At 38.4% G+C, this 19,646-nt stretch overlaps 2 protein-coding genes across 4 annotated transcripts in view; both read left to right on the plus strand.

The window, feature by feature from the left end:
* Window positions 1-4,980, plus strand: part of LOC102313400 (sodium-coupled neutral amino acid transporter 3) — a 36,393-nt gene extending 31,413 nt beyond the window's left edge. For all 3 annotated transcript variants that reach the window (XM_005941107.3, XM_005941108.3, XM_005941109.3), the window contains 4 exons: window positions 500-624; window positions 731-875; window positions 1,314-1,417; window positions 2,051-4,980. In XM_005941107.3, coding sequence (XP_005941169.1) covers window positions 500-624; window positions 731-875; window positions 1,314-1,417; window positions 2,051-2,155 — 479 coding nt within the window. In that variant the 3' untranslated portion in view covers window positions 2,156-4,980. The remainder of the gene's footprint in view (window positions 1-499; window positions 625-730; window positions 876-1,313; window positions 1,418-2,050) is intronic.
* Window positions 4,981-7,316: 2,336 nt separating this feature from the next.
* LOC102313108 (guanine nucleotide-binding protein G(i) subunit alpha-2) overlaps window positions 7,317-19,646 on the plus strand; it is a 63,584-nt gene continuing 51,254 nt past the window's right edge. Inside the window, exon 1 of the mRNA XM_005941106.2 lies at window positions 7,317-8,081. Coding sequence (XP_005941168.1) covers window positions 7,964-8,081 — 118 coding nt within the window. The 5' untranslated portion in view covers window positions 7,317-7,963. The remainder of the gene's footprint in view (window positions 8,082-19,646) is intronic.

The raw sequence follows: 19,646 nt of genomic DNA on the forward strand, positions 1-19,646 counted from the left end.
ATCTATCTATCTATCTATCTATCTATCTATCTATCTATCTATCTATCTATCTATCTATCTATCTATCTATCTATCTATCTATCTATCTATCAACTGAAGGGGCTGTAGGCCAAAAAGAATAATAATGTTTCTATGCCCTCTAGTGGCCATATTGTACATCGAAATTTCTCAAGGTTTTTAGATCTAGTAGCATATTACAGAGTCATTCACAATGCTAATTTTTTCCTCCTATTTCTCATGTTACGCTCATACTCACATTAATTAATATACAAACAAGCAATGTAACCTAAGCACATTAGCAACAAGGACATAATGACATCAATAAAATAAAAACAATGAAAAGCAATCAAACATATTAATACAAAGATTTAGTCTAATACTACATGGAGATATAATCCCTTAACATAAAATAATGGATTCTGCATTGACTAAAATGCATTTAAAGATCTTCTACGTGTTCCTTAAACCTGCTCTGTTTTCCTGTCCTCATGTCTTCCAGGTGAAGTGGAAGCAGAGCTGCTGCACACATACAGCCGCATTGACCCGTACGACACTTTGATTTTGTGTGTGCGTGTGGCTGTGCTCACTGCTGTCACGCTCACTGTGCCAATTGTGCTCTTTCCTGTAAGTACGCATTTAGAACTTACTGTTTATTCATCAGCGGACACAAATTGTGCTTCTGTCATATTTCATAGAAGCAGTGTGAAACAGTGAACTTTTTCTTTTTAAGGTAAGGAGAGCGATCCAGCAGATGGCGTTTCCTAATAAGACGTTCTACTGGCCTCGCCACATCGCCATTGCTTTCATTCTGCTCCTTTTCATCAACCTCCTGGTCATCTTTGCTCCCAACATACTGGGCATCTTTGGAATCATTGGTAAGTAGATCAACCATGTGACAAGGTTGTTGGGGTGGATTTACATATTAAAACACCAACATGTAAAACCCTGGTTGCTAGTAAAACTGTTTCCTTTAATGTGGCTTTAATTTGTGCCCACTGTCAGTAATGGCTTACCTTCCTTAATACACCCCCACAACACAGCTAATCAAGTAAAAAAAATCCATTTTGGTGAATTGTTCTTGATCAGACCCTGAAAAAATGTGGAATTGACCATCTGCCAAACTTTTGAGCTTTAAATCATTAATATTATTTTCGGTAGTGAAAAATTGAATGTAACTACACCTGTTTTCCATGATTTCTGTTCATTTCCATATGATTTATGTTACTACAGTCCTGTTAGAATGGTTTGGATGACTTACTAAGGACCAAAGGGTGTCATTCACAGAGAATCATTTTCTGTTTTGCGTTTTCCAGGTGCCACATCTGCTCCTTGTCTCATTTTCATCTTCCCTGCTGTCTTCTACATTCGCATTGTACCCAAAGAAGAGGAGCCACTGCGCTCCTTCCCCAAAATCCTGGTGAGCATATTGAGAGAGATAGAAAATTAAGTTCAGCGTTTAGAGACGTCCCCACGCAGTATTGAGTTTTCATATTATTTTACAGTAGGTGCTTTGTGTAACACTCAAAGGAGGAAACGAGGAAAGGAATTAAAACTCCAGCTGAATATTTCATCAATTGTCTGTAGTTTGCCAGATTTTAAATATATCAGAATTAAACAAAAGAAACTGGAGTGCATTTGAGATCATTTAAAAATCTTACTGCCATGTACCTACTGAGTCTATCAGAGAGTTTCATTTTAGTTATCGTTATTGAGGAGACATCATCTGTACAATGTAAACTGTGTTTATGGAACCATTTATAAAATTCACTAATATTAAAAGTTGTACCAGCCTCAGAAATCCTACATGGATGTGCATTATAACCACATGAAGAAATCAACTCAGCCATGTGTACATGTTAGGTATCATATCATTACATGTATAACTAAGATCTAATGACATGGAGACTCGTAACATTTCCTATACTTAATTAATAAACTTTAACAAACTTTTAATTAATGACACCAAGTATTATTGTACTGCAGTTTTGTCACAGTTTCACCATCTGTGATGTGCCTCTCTTTAACTCGCGTTCTCCGTTTCTGCACTCAGGCTGCCTGCTTCGCTGGGATTGGTTTCCTGTTTATGACAATGAGCCTCAGCTTTATCATCATTGACTGGACAACGGGGACCAGCAAAGCCAGCAGTGGTCACTAAGCGCCACCTTCCGTTTCTTTTTTTTATTTTCAGGTTTTATATTGTTGATTTAGTCTTGTGTTGTAATTTTACTGTTTTTACTTTGAATCACGGTTGATGTTGAAGATGCCCTCTCTTTCCTATTAGAAGGATATTGTCCACAGAGTGTAGAGTTTGGGGGGGAGGGCTCTCGGTTCCTTGGCAAGTGCTCTCACTCTGTATTACACTACAGGCCAGTAAGCTTTCGTGGAGGGTTCTTTGGGAATTCACTGAAAGAGCAGGTGCTGACGGTGATGCTTGGAGGCTGTGCCTTGTGAGAAAGATGTTAAAGCAAACAGAAAAGCAACAATGTAGAAAGCTGCCGTCTTTATACACCTGCACCTATGTTAGTTATGAGCATCTGCTCCTCTCACTACTCAGATCTTATCCTAAGATTATCTATAGCTCTGCAAACTCTTACTTAGATTGTAATAAGCAGCCCTCCTTTTTAACTGTTGAATGAAATTGATTAATCAATAATTCTTTCATGATTCTCATGGATATTAGTATTATTATTATTATTGAAATTATTTAAATAACTAAATATGATTCATTATGAGCAATTGCAGAGACAAGTGATAGTAAAAGTGACATTACTGGACTGATAGAAAGAATAATTCAGCATCTTTGGAACTACTTACAGATAGCTAGCACACCTATATCTTAATAGTAAATATGTATTTACAGCCAGTGCACAGTGAGTTTATTTTGGCACAAAGACTTCGAAATGTTGAATTATTCCTTCAAGGTGTGCTGCCTTTAGTTCCCACTTCCTTAACCTGTACTGCTGCTGATATTTTTTATGTTTTTCTGGAGGGGGGGAGTTAAAATCCCCACCTCTGACAGAGCAGGGTGCAAAACCACAAAATATATGGAACAGTCAGCACATTTACTATGAGATTCCTACACAACATATACTAGATGTATATTTTTATTATTAATCTCTACTTGATGAAAACCTCAGATGATGCAGTATAGACAGCTCCTGCTAACTGAGGCTAGCAATACCAGAGAGAGAGAAAGGGTTTTAGCCGGGAGCCTTTTCAGTGGTTTTCGGGTATCTGGGTTACACAGTATGTGAAAGAACGCCAAGACGTTCTCTTTTCCAGTGTTACTGTGTAAATCACTATCACGAATGGTACCAGAAAACTCATCTGTGAGATTGTACAGACTGAAGACGTAACTGAAATTGGGCAAGATTTCATTGTTACTTAGAAAAGGAAAATTGGGATGTGTTGTATTCGGAACATTTTACCGGAAGGAATCGGAGATAACCAAAATATCTATATTACAATGACAACAGGGTCACTTTGTGAAGTGGTTAGTAAACATTTGAGTGTCCAGCACAAGCCTGATCTCGAACAGAACGACAGGGGTTTTCTTTCTCTTTATCACTCTTGAAAAGTCGCCGCTTAGCAATAGCACTTTTCTTTGATAAGCACAACTTCTTGTAGCATTAATACAGTGAAAGGCAAACACAATATATTCGATAGATGTGATTTTAAGGCCTCTACATGACTAAATCTTAATGTAATGTAAGTGATGAATAAGTAACGTGTTGATGGCTGTCAGAAACTACTTGAAACGACTGCATTAAAGTTAGCTTCCCTGTAAAGCCCCTGTAATCATTTTCAGCTCTCGTCTGTTCTTTAAATGCAACGACTAATTTGTTGGATGTATTCTTGGAGGTTTTTAAGTGTCTGTGTTTAAAAAAGAGAAAGAAAAATCTCTATGATATATATGACCTGTATGCATTTGTGTTGTTTAACCTGCACCTATACTCTGATCGGGAATCCTCTACCATTGATATCTTAACTGTTGTTTTAAACTCCACGTGTTACGTATAAGTTGAATCTGATTCAGTGATGAAACACACGATTATTGTTTTTGTTTTGTTTTTTCTTACATTTGTAGTCAGTGGTATTTTATCAGTGGTGTAGTCGGGTCATGTCTGACTTCCTTGCTGCTTCCTGAGAGTTGTTAGTGACTGCCTACAATTTCTTTTCTTTCGTTTTTTTTTTCCCATCATAATTTTTTTTACACCACACTACTATAAGTGCTGTGTGGGTAACTTAATATGTTCTGTCTATTTGTTACACAACAAACCTCTTTTAATCAATTTTTATTAAATATTGTCTAGCTGTGATATGTATTTATGTATCTGTGTGGGGAAGAATCATCGGAATCAGCCACCCGTGCATAGCTTAGTGTTTTGGTATTGTTTAACCAATGCAATGGTTATATTTATCTCTGACACCATGTTTTATCGGCCATGTATGTAATGTGACATCATTAGGTAAATACAGTGAGTGTATAAGAGTTTATAAATGGTGCCCACGCACAAAAGCCTCACAACATGCAAAAAATACACAAAAAAAACCCCAAATGAGGCATCAACATGAGGGGGATACACTGTGCTAGTGGTTAATACCAGATGATCTCTGCGGACCTCTATTTAGATCGAAGAGTCGTTAGTCTTCTCCTTCTCTCCCTCTGTGTGATTTTTGGAAATGTGTATGACTGAATAGTAACATATTAAATATTGACATCAGCCAGCATCATTTATAAATAATGTATATAAATGTATACCCTTTATATTCTATATTCATATCTAGTTTGTATAATGTAAATAGCGATTAAAGTTTTAGTTCGATTAAAAATGTAAATGTAATCATTTTCAAAGTGCTTTTAAACCTTTTTGTCCTTCAATCCATGTCTATTTTCTGGTATCTCTATATATTTTAATATGTTGCTGGCAGTTGTTGTACTGTAAAACAATATTGCAATAAAGATAAAGGGTAACATGACTCTGAGCTTTCATCCTCTTTTACATGCATCAAAAAGTTTTCAGTTTTCTGTGTTTTCAGTTGATTATGAATAACCTACCTCCGTGCATTTAAATGCTTACCTTCTGTAATGCAAATTTCAGTTAGCTAAATTATGTTGTATACTAAATAAAATATCAACAGCTTTAAATGAACCACAACAGCTGCGTATGTCACAGTTTAGAATAGTTGGGGCCAAATGTAGACGTGTGAAATGCAGGAATTAACTAAAAAGCAAATGTTTCATAGCTCATGTAAACAGGTCAAAAATAGCAAAGTGCCAAAGAATGAAGAAAACAGTAATACGTAATCACATCCAAAGAAATAAACAGGTTATGCACAGGGAAACATTTACAGACAACTCCACAAGGACAAAGGGGACACAGCACTGCATAAGCTTATTGCTAATACTGGATTGAACCTACCTTTGCCTTCAGAACTGCCTCAGTTCTTCATGGAACAGATTTAACAAAGTGCTAGAAAGATTCCTCAGAGATTTTGTTCCATGTTGACACGACGGCATCACACAGTTGCTGCAGATTTGTTGGCTGCAAATCCATGATGCAAATCTCTGGATCCACCAGATCCCAAATGGTGCTCTATTGAAATGAGATGAGGTGACTATGAGGGCCATATGAGTCCATTGGATTCATTGTGATGTTTGAGATGATGCGAGTGCTTTGACATGACACGTTATCCGGCTGGAAACAGAGATCAGAAAGTGTAAAAAAGTAAGTGTAAAATAAGAAATAACAAAAGGGGACTGAAAGAGACACGAACACTAACAGCTGAGATCTAAGAGACAAGGAAGCACAAATGAACCAAGCCATAAACAAAAAAGTGAGACAGAAGAATGTAAAAACATAATAAAACACATACTCCTACTTCTAATATTAGACAAGCTATAAAACAGGACACAAGATCAGTAGAAACTATAAACAATAAAGACAGCATGAGACTCAATAATGTGTCAAAAATAAAGTTCACCATAAGAATAACAATAAAGTTTTTCACAAACTAAATATTACTAGAACTGCGGCTCACAAACTAGAGTTAAGAAGAGATCAAAACAGGAAATGAAATACTAAAAACTATATAAAACACTGCAAATAAACCAAGACTCAAATATGTCAACAAAGCAAGAAGATCTCAAAAAGAACCCAACACGTAAAAACAACAACCCTAGGGTCCATAACAGTGCTTTATAAAAAATGTTTCACAAATGCAAATAATCCCCCATTAAATAAATAAATAAAAATTAATTTACACGATATAGTTATGAATTCATTAATTACTTCATAATTAATTAATGTTACAATTTGCTAGTCATTATGACTTTTTTCAAGATTAAAAGAATGTCCACAATGTGTCGCTATAGATCTGCAATAAATTGTCTAAAGCGCGAGGACACGGTGTATGGACATTTCAGTATAAATTATTTAGCTCGCACGGGGCATAAACTGACTCTCAATTTTGATTTCATACGGTTTCTGGATCATTTGTTATGGTCAGAAGCTGCTGTTATTTTAAAAACAGCAAACAGCAACCGTTCCCCCGCTTATTTGCATAAACCACACTGGATCACCGGTATGCAAAATACGGTAACAAAACACCTCATTTATCCTACTTTTTAGATTCCGAATATTCTGTGTGCACTTTTGTACAGACTCGTGCTTCTCATTTGTTCCTCCACACTTTAGATCAGTAAACACAATATACGATTCGTTTAAGGTTATAACTGAGACAAATATTTTACAAAATATGAACATAATTTTAATTTTAAGGTTACTGACTCAACTGTGTTCAAGCCCAACATCAATAGTGTGTTTACTTAGTAATGAGTAACCTTATAAATATATGTATATTAATATTTTCCTAACCTTAACAACCTTAATGTGAAATTACTGTCATTTATTTGTTCTGCTCTCTGTAACTTACAATTTTGGGATATTAGCTCGAAATTTACCTCAAAATCAGGGCTGTGGTTGTCTGAGGCTTACCAACTGGATATGAGGCGAAAATAACTCGAATTTGATTTGGCAAAAATAAAACAACAAAAACAAAAAACAAGAAGAAAATGTTTGAGATAATGACCCCAAAATCATTTTATAATTAACACGAAGATACAGCTCGTGTCTTTTCTTTTTTACATAAAAATCGGCTGCCCACTCGGAGCAGTCCTAATTCAAAAAACTTTAAGACTGAACGGAGAAATTTCCGACAGTTCTTGAAGGTCACCGTTCTACAGCGTTTTACCTACATTTCCCATGAAGCACTGCGGCTTTACGTCTCTCCGCAGTTCGGGTGGGAGGTGACGGCGCTGTCTGCCTGTCGGTCGTAGGGGAACTTCACGGGTGTGGCGAACGTGGTAAATCTCTTCGCAGGGAAAGAATGCGGATCGGCAACTCGGATTAAAGCAATATATAAATATTTTTTTGTAGAAAAAATAGAAATATTCACAGACAAGTGTGGTATGCATCCGGTAGCGTAACTGGCAGCAGGAATCTGTGTGCTCGGTTTTCCACAGCTGGAATACTTTTTTTTTCTAACTTCGCGGTAATTTTTCGGGCGTTTAACCTGCTCTGATGAAATACCGTAGAGAGCAGCTAAAAGTCAACGAAAAAAGTTGCTAAGCCTTTTTTTTTCAGGCAGCGTTACCCACGTTAAAAATCTTCCAAATGCGGACAAACTAAATAACAAACGTGCGTATCTTTGGGAAATTCATACGTTAGTTAGAAAACCGAGTTCATTTGGGAAATAATTTGTCTTTTTTAATGATTTTGGTCCCTTCTAGCGGATGAACGGTCTCCGTTACGTTTTTCGCCACTCATCAAAAAAGGGAACTCGCCTCGCTTAACTTCAGCCCTTGTTTTTAAGAAAAGGGGGTCAGCCGTTAGTTGTTGTTTTTTTTTCCCAGGTGTTATTTTCCCACTAAGCAGCAGACCTGAAGCGTGCACTGGGAACCATGGGTTGTACTGTGAGTCAGGAAGATAAGTTGGCGGCCGAGAGATCTAAAATGATAGATAAAAACCTGAGAGAAGATGGAGAGAAGGCGGCAAGAGAAGTGAAACTGCTCCTGCTCGGTGAGTACAATGTCACAACACTGACACTAGGTTGCAAAAGTGGCACAATGATGGTCACGGGTGAAATGCGCAGTGTCAAAAGACATCTGACAGAAACGGGCAATTTGAGCGAGTTACATTTTAACCAGCGCTATTATTAGTCCCCGTTAAGTGTGGGCTCAGGGAAAACACCGGGGCTGTTTGGAATCCTGTGGGATTTACTCGTATGTTAAAGAGAAAACGTGGCACAATTGCACGCGTCCAAGATCTTCCATCTGCCGATGTTGCTGGGTTGTCCTCGTCTGCTTTGCCCTCAGTGTCAGAGCTGCTTTGACACAAACATGAGGGCTTCAGTGAAAAACGCATGGGATAGTTTGGAGTAGAAACGGCACGCTAAAGCAAAGGTCCCTGCACAGCAAGGAGTTTCATAACGATTACCGTGAGATCATTTGAGGGACAACCAGAATAGGCAGTCACCCCCCCCCAAAAAAAAAAAAAAAGTTTGGAGGGGGTTGCTCGGGATCTGTTTTTTCTTCTTAGGAGTTTGGCGTTTGGATGAAATTGACTGCTCCCAGGACTGCTAGAGCATAAACTAACTTACAACTCTTTCCGTTGGGAATATTAGCAGATTTCTGCTTATGATGGATTTTCTGGATACATTTGAATTGTCTCTAAATATTTAACTCATGGTTTGCTTACCACCTTTTACTCTAAAAGCATTTTTAGGTATCTACTTAAAAAAGTTTCCTAAAGCTTTATCAGATATGAAGTTCAGATACACAGGAACAAAGGCTAATGGGATTTCTCAATGGCTGCTGAATTAATCCATATAAATAAAAAGTTGAAACTCCAATTATTAAGTTAAGAATTGCTTTTTTTGTGTTTTTGTGTGTTTTTTTTTTTTTATAAATTAGAGCAGTTCTTGGTGGCACCTTGCTGAGCATATGACCGTCTTAAAACTGATATAGGTCTGAAACAAAAAAAAGAAACTTCAGAATATTTTCTCCCAGAACTGAAACATATGTTTAAAGAAAATCGACAGCCAAGCAGAAATTTTCAGGTAAACATGTCCCGCGTGGAGCCACTAAGAAATATATAAAAACCAAACAAACATCACTTCTTGGCAGTGTTACATCTTTTTCCCCCTACGGTATAAATTTGCACCACTCTCACATATAATCCGTTTAACTTAGTCATTTTAGCTGTCATGTACTTTGTTGGTTGATCACAGAATTACAAATTTAATTTGACACCCTCTTTCTGGACAGAGCAGAAAATTCTGCTTGGTTTGATGGGGAACACATGCTATCTTTTTCTCTCCTGGGTCTTTGAAGAGACGGCTGGTTGTTGAGATGTGCCCCTGGTTAGAAGGCTAATTGCATACCCTGCTCTGTGCTGGAGGTTTCATATCAGTAATTACTATCCGCTGCAGTGTGTGAGGGTTGAAAGGAATTACAGGAGAGGTCTGAAAATGAACTGAGGGTTGGTGAGTTTCTACGTAAAGAGCATGGGCGGCCAGTGTAGCAGTCTCATCACCTTTACTGCTGTCACATTCTGCCACGACATGGAGACTGCACTGCCTTCATTTCTTTGAAAAATGCACACTTTTTCAGTTTCAGGACAGTCAAGAGGGAGCTCTGCTTCACACGACTTTGATTAAAATACTTTGCACTCTCACAGATAACACAGATGCACATTATTTGTGGTAGGTATGGCATAGTTGGTCCTACATGAGAATCTTTTGAAATATTAAAATGACACAATATGAGGAAGAAAAAAACAGAAAAAAACCTTTCCTCTGACATGCTTCACCGCTCAGATCTCTGCTGCTCAGCAGCACAGCTCAGTCATAGGGCAAAACGTCAGCATTAATATCCATACCAACTCTATGAATGAATCGCATAACATTTAGTAATTAACCTACATACGGGGACAGGCCCAAATCTCATTGTAATTCCTATTTGGATCAATTAAAACGTCCCTTTTTTGTTTACATTAATTAAATTGGTGTAACAATGTTGCATCCTATAAACAGTTGACTGAAAAGTGGTACAAGCAAATAAACAGAAAACTCATATTACACCAAACAGACTGCCACTTAAACCGTGGGTCTTCCGCTCATTTGATATTTGAACGTGTCACAGCATGCTTTGGCTTTCACATGCATAAAAACCTGAAATGTGTTGTGGGGAATGTATTTCCGCCTAAAAAAGTCAAAGTTACATTCCAGCTATTTAAAGTGGTTTATAGTTGTACGTCAGCAGTTCATTCAAGACTAAACAAAGCTCATTTTGATAACAATTTCGCACCCTTAATAGTCACTACTTCCACTCTCCTTTTCTGCCTGTTGTGCAGGTAGACTTGAGTTGGTGACAGGTTCAGTTTAATGGATTAGTCTTTCATTGAGCATGTAATCCTTTGACTGAAAAAAATGATTTGTGACAGAGGTGTCTTATCACAAATCCAGGTAATCTTTTTTTTTTTTTTTTTTTAAAGCTGTCGGCTGTTTATACACATAAAGTCTGTGCCCTTGATGGCATGCGGGTAAGTTGTCGGTCTACTAAACGGAGCAAACTGTAGACCGTCTAAGATGAGTGGTGGGGGTTTGGGTTCAAAGACGCCTCGGTTTTAGTTGCAGGCAGGGGCGGATATGACCGATCTCCTGTTATGTCAACTTTGATCATTTCCTCCTTTCAACAAATGAAACAAATTAGTCAAAGAAAAAAATCCATTCAACCCATTGGTTTGCTTGGTTTGTAGTTAGCGGCCCAAAGTATGCCAAGAAAATATCTCCTACTCCATTACACCACCACCCCCATCCTGAACTCTACAAGGCAGAATGGAGCCATGCTTTCATGCTGTTAATGCCAAATTCTGACTCTACCATCTCAATTAGACTTTTTTTTAAAAAATCCTCTATTGTCCATTTTTGGTGAGCTCATGTGAGTTAAAAGTAAACTGTAGCATCAGTTTAGTTTAATTTGCTGTGTGTGGTCTTCTGCTGCTTTAGCCCATCCGCTTCAAGGTTCGATGCGGTGCGAGTTCAGAGGTGCTCGTCTGCATGCTTTAGTTGTAAGGAGGGTTTGTTTGAGTTATTGTGGCTGTCCTATCAGCTGGAAGCAGCGTGGTCATTTTTCTCTGACCTCTGGCATAAACAAGGATTTTTTTTTTTAATTGGATATTTTCTCTTTCTCAGACAATTCTTTGTAGACCCTAAACTTTTCCTGTGTTGGAAAATCCCAGCAGATCAGGAGTTTCTGATATGCTCAGATCAGCCTGCTTGGCACGAACAGCCATGCTATGTTCAAAGTCACTTAAATCACCTTTCTTTACCGTTTTGATGCTTTGTTTGAACCTCAGCAGATCATTTTGACAACGTTCGCATGCCTAAATGCACTGGCCATCATTATGAATGACAAATTCTTTAAGCTAGACACACACATGATATGAAACCAGTCATTTTCTGTTCCTCTTTTACAGCTACCCTTTTCAGCAACATGCACAGATTAATTAGCAGTCATCCTCATGCACATTGAAGTCTTTATCATGGAGTTGGACTTTAAGTAAGCATTCAAGCATTGTTTGGATTTTGTAGATTTGTTTGATTAGAAGTTATTGCAATATTTTTATGTGTTTTACTACCCTTGAGCCCCGACTTGTTGCACCCGTTACCCAGTACTTGTGAGTAACGGTTGCTCATTCATTTATTAGTTAATTAAAAAAATACATTTTTAATGTCATTACAATGAAAAGACAGAGGCAAACCTGCGAGGATGAAGATTTCTTCCCACTTAGATTGTCCCCGCTAGCACATATCTTCAGAGGCAGTTTCCAACTATAGGTTCCTGGAGGAAAACGGTTACTTTATCAAAGAATTTAAGAGAAATGAATGTAGCTCTCTCAAAGTGTGGCACTGCAAAGTATCGATCACAGAGTGAGGCTACAATTTGTGAAAACTGCAATCTAAGCAGATCCAGACTGGGAAACCTGAGCTATTGCAGTTGTGATAGTAGAGAGCAGGAGTGTACATCTGAACTGATTATGTGTTTTCCAGTTGGTGTTCAGTGTGTTTGACTGCTCTGCAAAAACACTGCTAACGTGCTTCTTATTATTGCACAACGTGTAATACTCAATTTGTTTCATTTGCTCTTCACCTTGCTCTCCTCTCACCACATTACAAATAAGCGAATTATAGAAACACACACACAAAAAGGCGAGGGGGCAATTTAGAAGTAACTCTCCAAATTTAACAGAATTTTCCAAAACCCTGCATTTATTTTTAATGGTGTGCACCCGATCCTGTGCTCAAATGAAGACTTAATTTTTATGAACACGTATTGCAAAGGTGAGTCTTCAACAGGATCACCTATTTACTGTACACGTGCCCGATGACTGCACAAGGTGACGCGTTCTGCAGTTGGTCAGTTCAATGTGGTCCGCACTGAGACAGAGTGCCTCCCTCTTATTAAAGTCGATGGCAAAGCTTTAGTGGATGTGTAGTGTAATCACAGTTGGCTCATTACAGAGACCCGGGTTTCTCTGGAGAAAACAAGTCAGACTGACTCGTTTTACAGGAATGAACGTCCGTTTACTGAACTTCAACTTCTTGGAGACATATTGGCAGAAATGTGCCTGTTCTGTGAAATGTATCAAGTGAGCTGCTGCCCTGTGTTTTTGGGTGACTTGACCTTGTTTACTCAACAGTCTGCACCACAGTGCTGTCCAATTAACTGTATGACGCACTGGATGGCAGATCTGTGAATTGGTATGTGAAAGGGTTGAATATCCTGCAATTACAGGGAGAGCTCTGAAGATAAAGCCTGTTCCTGCAGACTGCATGTCTCAGTACAGGTCCACTGGGACTTGGCTTCACTATCCTCTTTGCTCTGGAAATACTGATAGCTTGGAAAATCTTCTACCATCGTCTTCTGAGTGTCTATCCATAGCTCATATCTTTGCTTGATTGTTACACAGTTCCCACTGTTTCTTAAAATACTACATTAGCAAAGAGCTGAAAGCAGCATGTCGACATTTTCTGTGTGAGTGTGTGTGAATAGTAGCTGTTTTAAATTGCATCCTTCAGGTTGTTGCAGCTTAGTTCTAGATATCACAGGGTGTGAAAGACGCCAAACCAGATCACAAGCCTCATTTGTGTGCATGCCCATTAGCTTAGATAAAAGAGTAAGGAGGAAGTGGCTACTGCACAGCACAGACAGTCCGGCACAGACACAGGAATTTAGCATTTTGAAACAGTTCCTGCCGGAAACAGAAAGATGCAAAATAAGATGAATGAATGATTGTTTTTAAAGGATTGGGTAAATTGCAAATACAATGAAATGAAATCCAATTTAATCTCAAGGGAATCCATTCATGTTTATTCAGATTTGTCTTGTTATATGTATAGTGTCTTTGATCTTATCCTCTGACGCTTAAGTTGTAGACCCTGTACAGTAGAGAAGGTAAGCATTCAACCTTCAGGTGTTGAACCATGAGTTCATTTGTTTTCCCAGAATTTATGTAATTACCATCCATGATCGTGTGGTTGGTATTTGTTTTTCCTTTGTGAGTCTGTGTGCGTTTCATCATGGCATGTCCTTGAGACACCTGTTGTAGGGGGAACTACTACAAAGGCAGTTTTGACTACTTTGACGCATGTTTATATGGTTGTCTGTGGATTGATTTGGTCAAAATTGTGCAACATTTCGTCACAATTAAGATGTTTTGAACGTCCCATTATGGCGCTGTCTTTTCTTTCTGGGGTGGTGTTGCTCTGGTATTTATTGATAGAATGATGAACTCTGTGTACAGAGAAATTATGATTGAAACCATAAAAATAGTAGGTTTGACTGACGACAAGGCAATGGAGAGCTAGGGGTCGGGACTTTCTTGGGCTGATCATGTCATTAAGCACACACACAGTAAATTGCTATCCCCTCCCTTCCCCACCACAATCCATTTCCTTTTTCTTTCCATTGTAGGAAGTGATCTCACTTCATTTCCCCTCCATTCTCATTGGGTCATCCTGTCATTTTTCTGCTCTGGTTGTTCTCGTCCTCCTGAGTTCCAGGGGGAGCATGCACCATCAGCTTTGAGCCTATTTAAACTGGAACAGCTTAAGTACACTTGAAAAGCCAAATGTGGGAAAAAAAGGGAGACGGGGGCACTTGGATGATTGGTGAGATTGGGATAAAATTAGGTTGAATTAAATGTAGGATAAAATCATTGTAGAAAAACTTGTGGGATTATGAGTGGGGATCTAAGCTGAGAGAGTGGGCCCATAGTTCAGGTCAAACTTGGTATGCGCATCATGGCTTCTACATTCTCCTGTAAATGTCCCCGCTGTGCTTGTTCACAGCGCAGCCTCAGTTTGATCTGCTTTGTCTTATCTTTTAGTACCTTGTGTTTTCAAGGTGGTAGCACGCAGAAAAACCTTCAGGAGTGGACAAATAGAGACAGCGTCTAGATGATAAGAAGGTTAGCTACATCTGAAATTTAATCTTGCAAAATGTCACAAACAAATGAAATGACTGTATCTCTGTTTTTTGTAACTAGTGACAGTGTGCTTCTGTGATGTGAAAGGATAGTGTAGTGACATTGTCAGGAAGCAGACTTTAGAAGAATGGAGGTGTCTCTCTCCCAGGAGTGCATGTTGGAACTATTTTCCTTTTGTGTTTCACACTGTACTCCATCCTCGCTTCTTTAAAGTCTTTCAGTATCTGGTAAAAGTTTGTCTACGATGTCATTTGATCTCTCACTCTACAGGCTTTAAGCTGATGCTGACCTCTGTTTGGTGGTGTTGGTTCATTAGAGCTGTATGCTGTGGAGAAAATGCAACAAGTGAGGTGACTAACATAACTTAAGCTGCAGGGCTTTATATGATATGAACATGATAGATGGTGGGTTTAGTTTACATGTTACAGTGGGCGAGGGCACGTTTTTTTTTCTCCCACAGAGGATTCAGGGTACTAATATTATGACAGCTGCACTCTAAATGTGCAGTTTCTATGGTGCAGTATTATTGTATCTGCTAACCTCTCCACTATCTGGCAGATGGACAAATAAAATAACTACATGTGTATTATCCACATAATTTCTCCCCATTAAAACCACAGTAAAAGGTAATTAATTTTCCTGCCATGTAGACAGCTATTTTTGTTGTCAAGTCCTGTGTAACAATAATACTGTTTTACACAGTTCTGTCCTCTAAAAGATTCCTTGAAAATCTACCAAACTGAGGTCAACAGCAGTAGAGTTTCATTAGAGCACCAAACTGAAACAGTTCATGTTGCTACACTCATGTGGTTTGGCTTCGTGAAAAAGAACAGTTAATTATTAACATAAAAAATGATAGTCATGGTTGCTGAGTTGCTTAAATCCCATCTTATCCTTTTTTTAAAAAAAATATCTGAACACATGCTGAAGTTGTGCATTGCTGCTAACCTTGCTGCAGCTGAAACCTCTACTGCATTCTCCTCCCCCTTATCAGACGACCTGAATGGCTTTTTTATTGCTATACTGACCTCACAAATATTAATATTGCCATAGGATACATGTTGGTTCTGCAAAATAAATTTCTCCTGGAAATGTAGACTGGAGTGTCTAATAAAATTAAGGATTTCTTCTTGGAAAATTACTTAGTAACTCAAAAAAAAAAAAAAGCAGTGGAGCACACTGAAGAAGAATTTTAGGCAATCTCATCCCTTTGAGTTCAAAATGGCATTACTGTTTTATTCCTCCCATATTCTTGAAGAGTTTTCATGAAAACCATTCAGAATATTCCTATTCTGCTTATTAAATAAGTAAATAATCTATTTTTTTTTATATAAATCTAAGTCAGTGCCCCGAATTACCTCAACAAACCCCCCCCCACCAAGTGGTGATGCTCCCTCCTTCATGGTTGCTAACTGTGCAGATGCAATTGATGTCATTTCCTGTTTCAGTACCAAACCCCCCATCCCCCATCTCTCACTTCCTCTTTTAGCTGACTGCATGTAAAAGAGAACTAGATGCGAGCCTTTTGTTTGACGGGTTTGAGGAAACCAGCACTCCCATCCTGTGTCAGTTGCTTGGTTTATGTTGGCAAAGTGCAGGCACGGCAGTGTGTCGCAAAGAGTTAAACAAGTATATGTGACGAGCTTTTTAACAAGTTTTATGAAGCATTTCTGTTTCTTATTTAAAACTGTATGCTTAAGGAAAATAAAAGAAGAAAGAGTGCAGACACTAACAAAAAAAGAGACTGACATATGACTTGCATACCCCTTAATTGGCCAGTAGCATAGTGTGTGTGTGCATAGTTGAACTGTAGTTGTTGATAAGTGTTTGTGATACTAGACGACTGCTATAAATGATCTTTTTCACATAATAGTCAGATTTGACTGAATACACCCCTCAAGCTAAAAAAGGTTTTTGGAAAGAATGTGTATGAGCAATAAAGTGTGTTTGTACTTTGTGTGTTGTTTTGTTTTCCACCCCATAAACATTCACTCTTAAAGCAGCAGGGCACAATTAAGACCCCTGGGATTTTTTTATAAAGAAAAATCCCTGGCAGCATAAGCTGGGTTTTGCCACTTGTTAGTTGTGTATGTTTGTGTGAGTGTGTGTTATTGAGAGCTTTCGTGTGGTGTGTAATTTGGCAGGAGGAAAGCAGTGTGACATTCCCTCAAACATGACATCTGAACTTGTGTTCAGTTTCATATCAGCTCCAAAAAAACAAAAAACCTTCCTGTGGAGGAAATGTGTTTAGTAGGAAGTGCTTATTAAATTATGTATAATTAACAGCAACAATAGAAGTGTTTTCTAGTTGATTTCATAACCTTTTAGACTATACTCTCAGTAGCTGTGACACGTTGTCTGGATGATGACATGGTGATTTATTGGTTTTTGCATGTAAAAGCATGAAGCTGTGTCCCCTCCTCTGTCCACTTTGCATGTAGAGGCATTACATAAATAGAACGTCTGCTATTAAAAGCGGGTGGTGTAAAAAGTTTTTCGTAAAACATTTATCAAAGTAAGATAGGTGTCAAGCTATGTGGTAACACATATAACATTTATATAACTGCAGCTTAGTGTCAGAGTACTGATTTATTTAGGGGCTGTAACTGTAATAAGGGGGAGGTATCTCACTTGTATGAGAGAGAGATCACTATCAGGTTTTGAAAGGCAGTCTGTCAGCTTTAATTCAAGTTGTTTCACAAAAACAACTTATTGTGCTTAGTTCCCAATGTAATACCAAAAGTAATTGGCAGATTAGGTCTGTTCCTTCTGCACTTGGTAACTGTTCAGTGGAACTCTTAATATGAGAGGTGACAGTACAAGTGAAGGAGGCCATCATCAGCTTGCAAAAACCAAATTAAACATGTCAGAGACAGCAAAAACTTTAGGCCCAATCCACACCCTGGTACATGCTTAAAAATAATGTATCGGCCAGGTCAGCAACCCCAAACATCCTGAATGATTGCAGAAGACAATTAAAGTGGATGATGAGAGAATTATTTCTGTTAAGAAAAAGCCCTTTACAACATCTAATCAAGTCAAGAACACTCTGAGGGATGAAGGTGTATCATTGTTAAAGTCTACAATCAAGAGATGCCTTTATGAATGGAAATGCAGAGGGTTTACAACTGGTTGCACTTGGGAACAGGAAGCCCAGATTACACTTTGCCAAGGAAAAAAACAAACGAAAGAACAAAAAACATCTAAAAGAGTCTGCACAGTTTGGGGGGGGGCAAAAACGTAATGCGAACATAAGAAGCCACGATTAACTTCTACCAGATTGATGGGAAAAGAAAAGTGTGGCAAGACATGGGGAAAAGCTCATCTGTCAAACATGTGGGGGCAATGTTATGGTAGAGGGATGTATGGCTGCCAGTGGAACCAGGTCACCAGTGTTTATTGATGCTGTGACTGCTGATAAAAGTTGCAGGATGAATTTTTAAGTGAACAGAGCTATACCATCTGCTCAGATTCAACCAAATGCTGCAAAACTGATTAGAAAGTGTTTCACAGTGCAAGTTGGTAATAACTCAAAGCATACAACTCAGGAGTTTTTCAAGGTAAAGGAAAAAACCTATGACATTAGCCAAATTCTTATCCTTAGAATGCTGGAAGTACAAAGTAGATATTAGGTTATTGTTACTATAAATCCTAACCTAGCCTAAAACTGACACCCTAGCCACTTTCTACTCAAATAACTGTGACTGCAACAACTACACCAATGGCTCATGCTCACTTGTCAAATATCATTGAGCTGAAGGTTAGGAAAACAAATAAGTGGAGCACGTGATGGTTTTATTTACGTTATTCCAAATTCCTTCCCTGAGACACAGTTGTTTAAGTGTTACTTAATGTTGGTGTAATTCAGGGGTCGGCAACCTTTCTGATGACGAGTGCCATTTAAAATTTCCTCAGAAGTCAGTGTGCCACATGATTGCATTATCAATAAATTTAATAACGCTCTATATGAACAGTTACACACTATATAGAACCACTTTATAGAATTATATTTGTTCGCAGATGTTGGCGGCTATCAGCAAGTAGTTATCAGCTATTTTGAAACAAAAAAAAAGACACTTTTTATCCATAACAAGAACTTCATAACAACAAATGAACTGTGCAACAGAAAATGCAAATGCTATTTATGGTCTCCTCACAACAATGATAAGAAAAATGAACTGGGCCAATATATCATGTTTGTTAATACAGAGACACACATGTTAATGTGATCTCTGGTCTCCCACTCAGAGACATCTCCGAGTGTCCAGCATTCAGACGGCTACCTGAGGACTCATGTGAGAGAGAATCTGCTCACACAGATATGTAGAGCCAAATACTGTCAATAAGGCCTCTGCAATGTTCTGAAGACAGTTAAACTTGTCAGGTAGTGATGTCCAGCAGGTGAAAATGCAAACTCCATGAACACGCACAGCTATGGATTCCAGCTGCTTCAATGTTGCATTAACTGGCATTAACTCAGCCAGTTAATGCGAGACAAATCTAGCTGCTCATTAAAGATTTCTGGTTTGATCAGAAAAGAAAACATTGGTCCAAACACCTGAAAGTCCCCAAAACGCATTGTGAATTGTCTTGAGTCTACGGATGTATCCGTGTATTTCCATGGTGCTGATGCTGTGCTGAGCAGAAAGCTCCTGAAGCTTTTGAAGTGTCAGAATGTGGAAAGCTAACAACGTCCCTCTCACCAGTAGGCCAAGTTATTTTTAGCCAATTACAAGTTGAATCTGGTAGTTGGGGTTGTTAGCTAAGATACCGTCATTAAGAAGCGGCACAACTAATGTGTCTATGCGAGCTGATTTGTGATGTGCACCGCTGGTGCGGCCATTTATTTTTTGATGCACCTTCTCAGATTAATTCACTGCGTGTCGTGCCCAGGGCTGGACTGGGACAAAAAACCGGCCCGGGCATTTTGACTAGAGACCGGCCCACCAGGTATTAAAGCCATAAAGCCTTTGAATGAAACAAACGCTGTTGTGACAGTGATGTACAGTCTTGTTGGTATATGTATGATTTCTATACATTTTACGTCAGATAAAAACTTTGGTTGTAAGCTTCAGATAATTATTTAATAAAAGC

Source organism: Haplochromis burtoni, unplaced genomic scaffold (assembly GCF_018398535.1).
Source record: "Haplochromis burtoni strain Fernald_Lab_line unplaced genomic scaffold, NCSU_Asbu1 Contig_177, whole genome shotgun sequence".
Lineage (NCBI taxonomy): Eukaryota > Metazoa > Chordata > Actinopteri > Cichliformes > Cichlidae > Haplochromis > Haplochromis burtoni.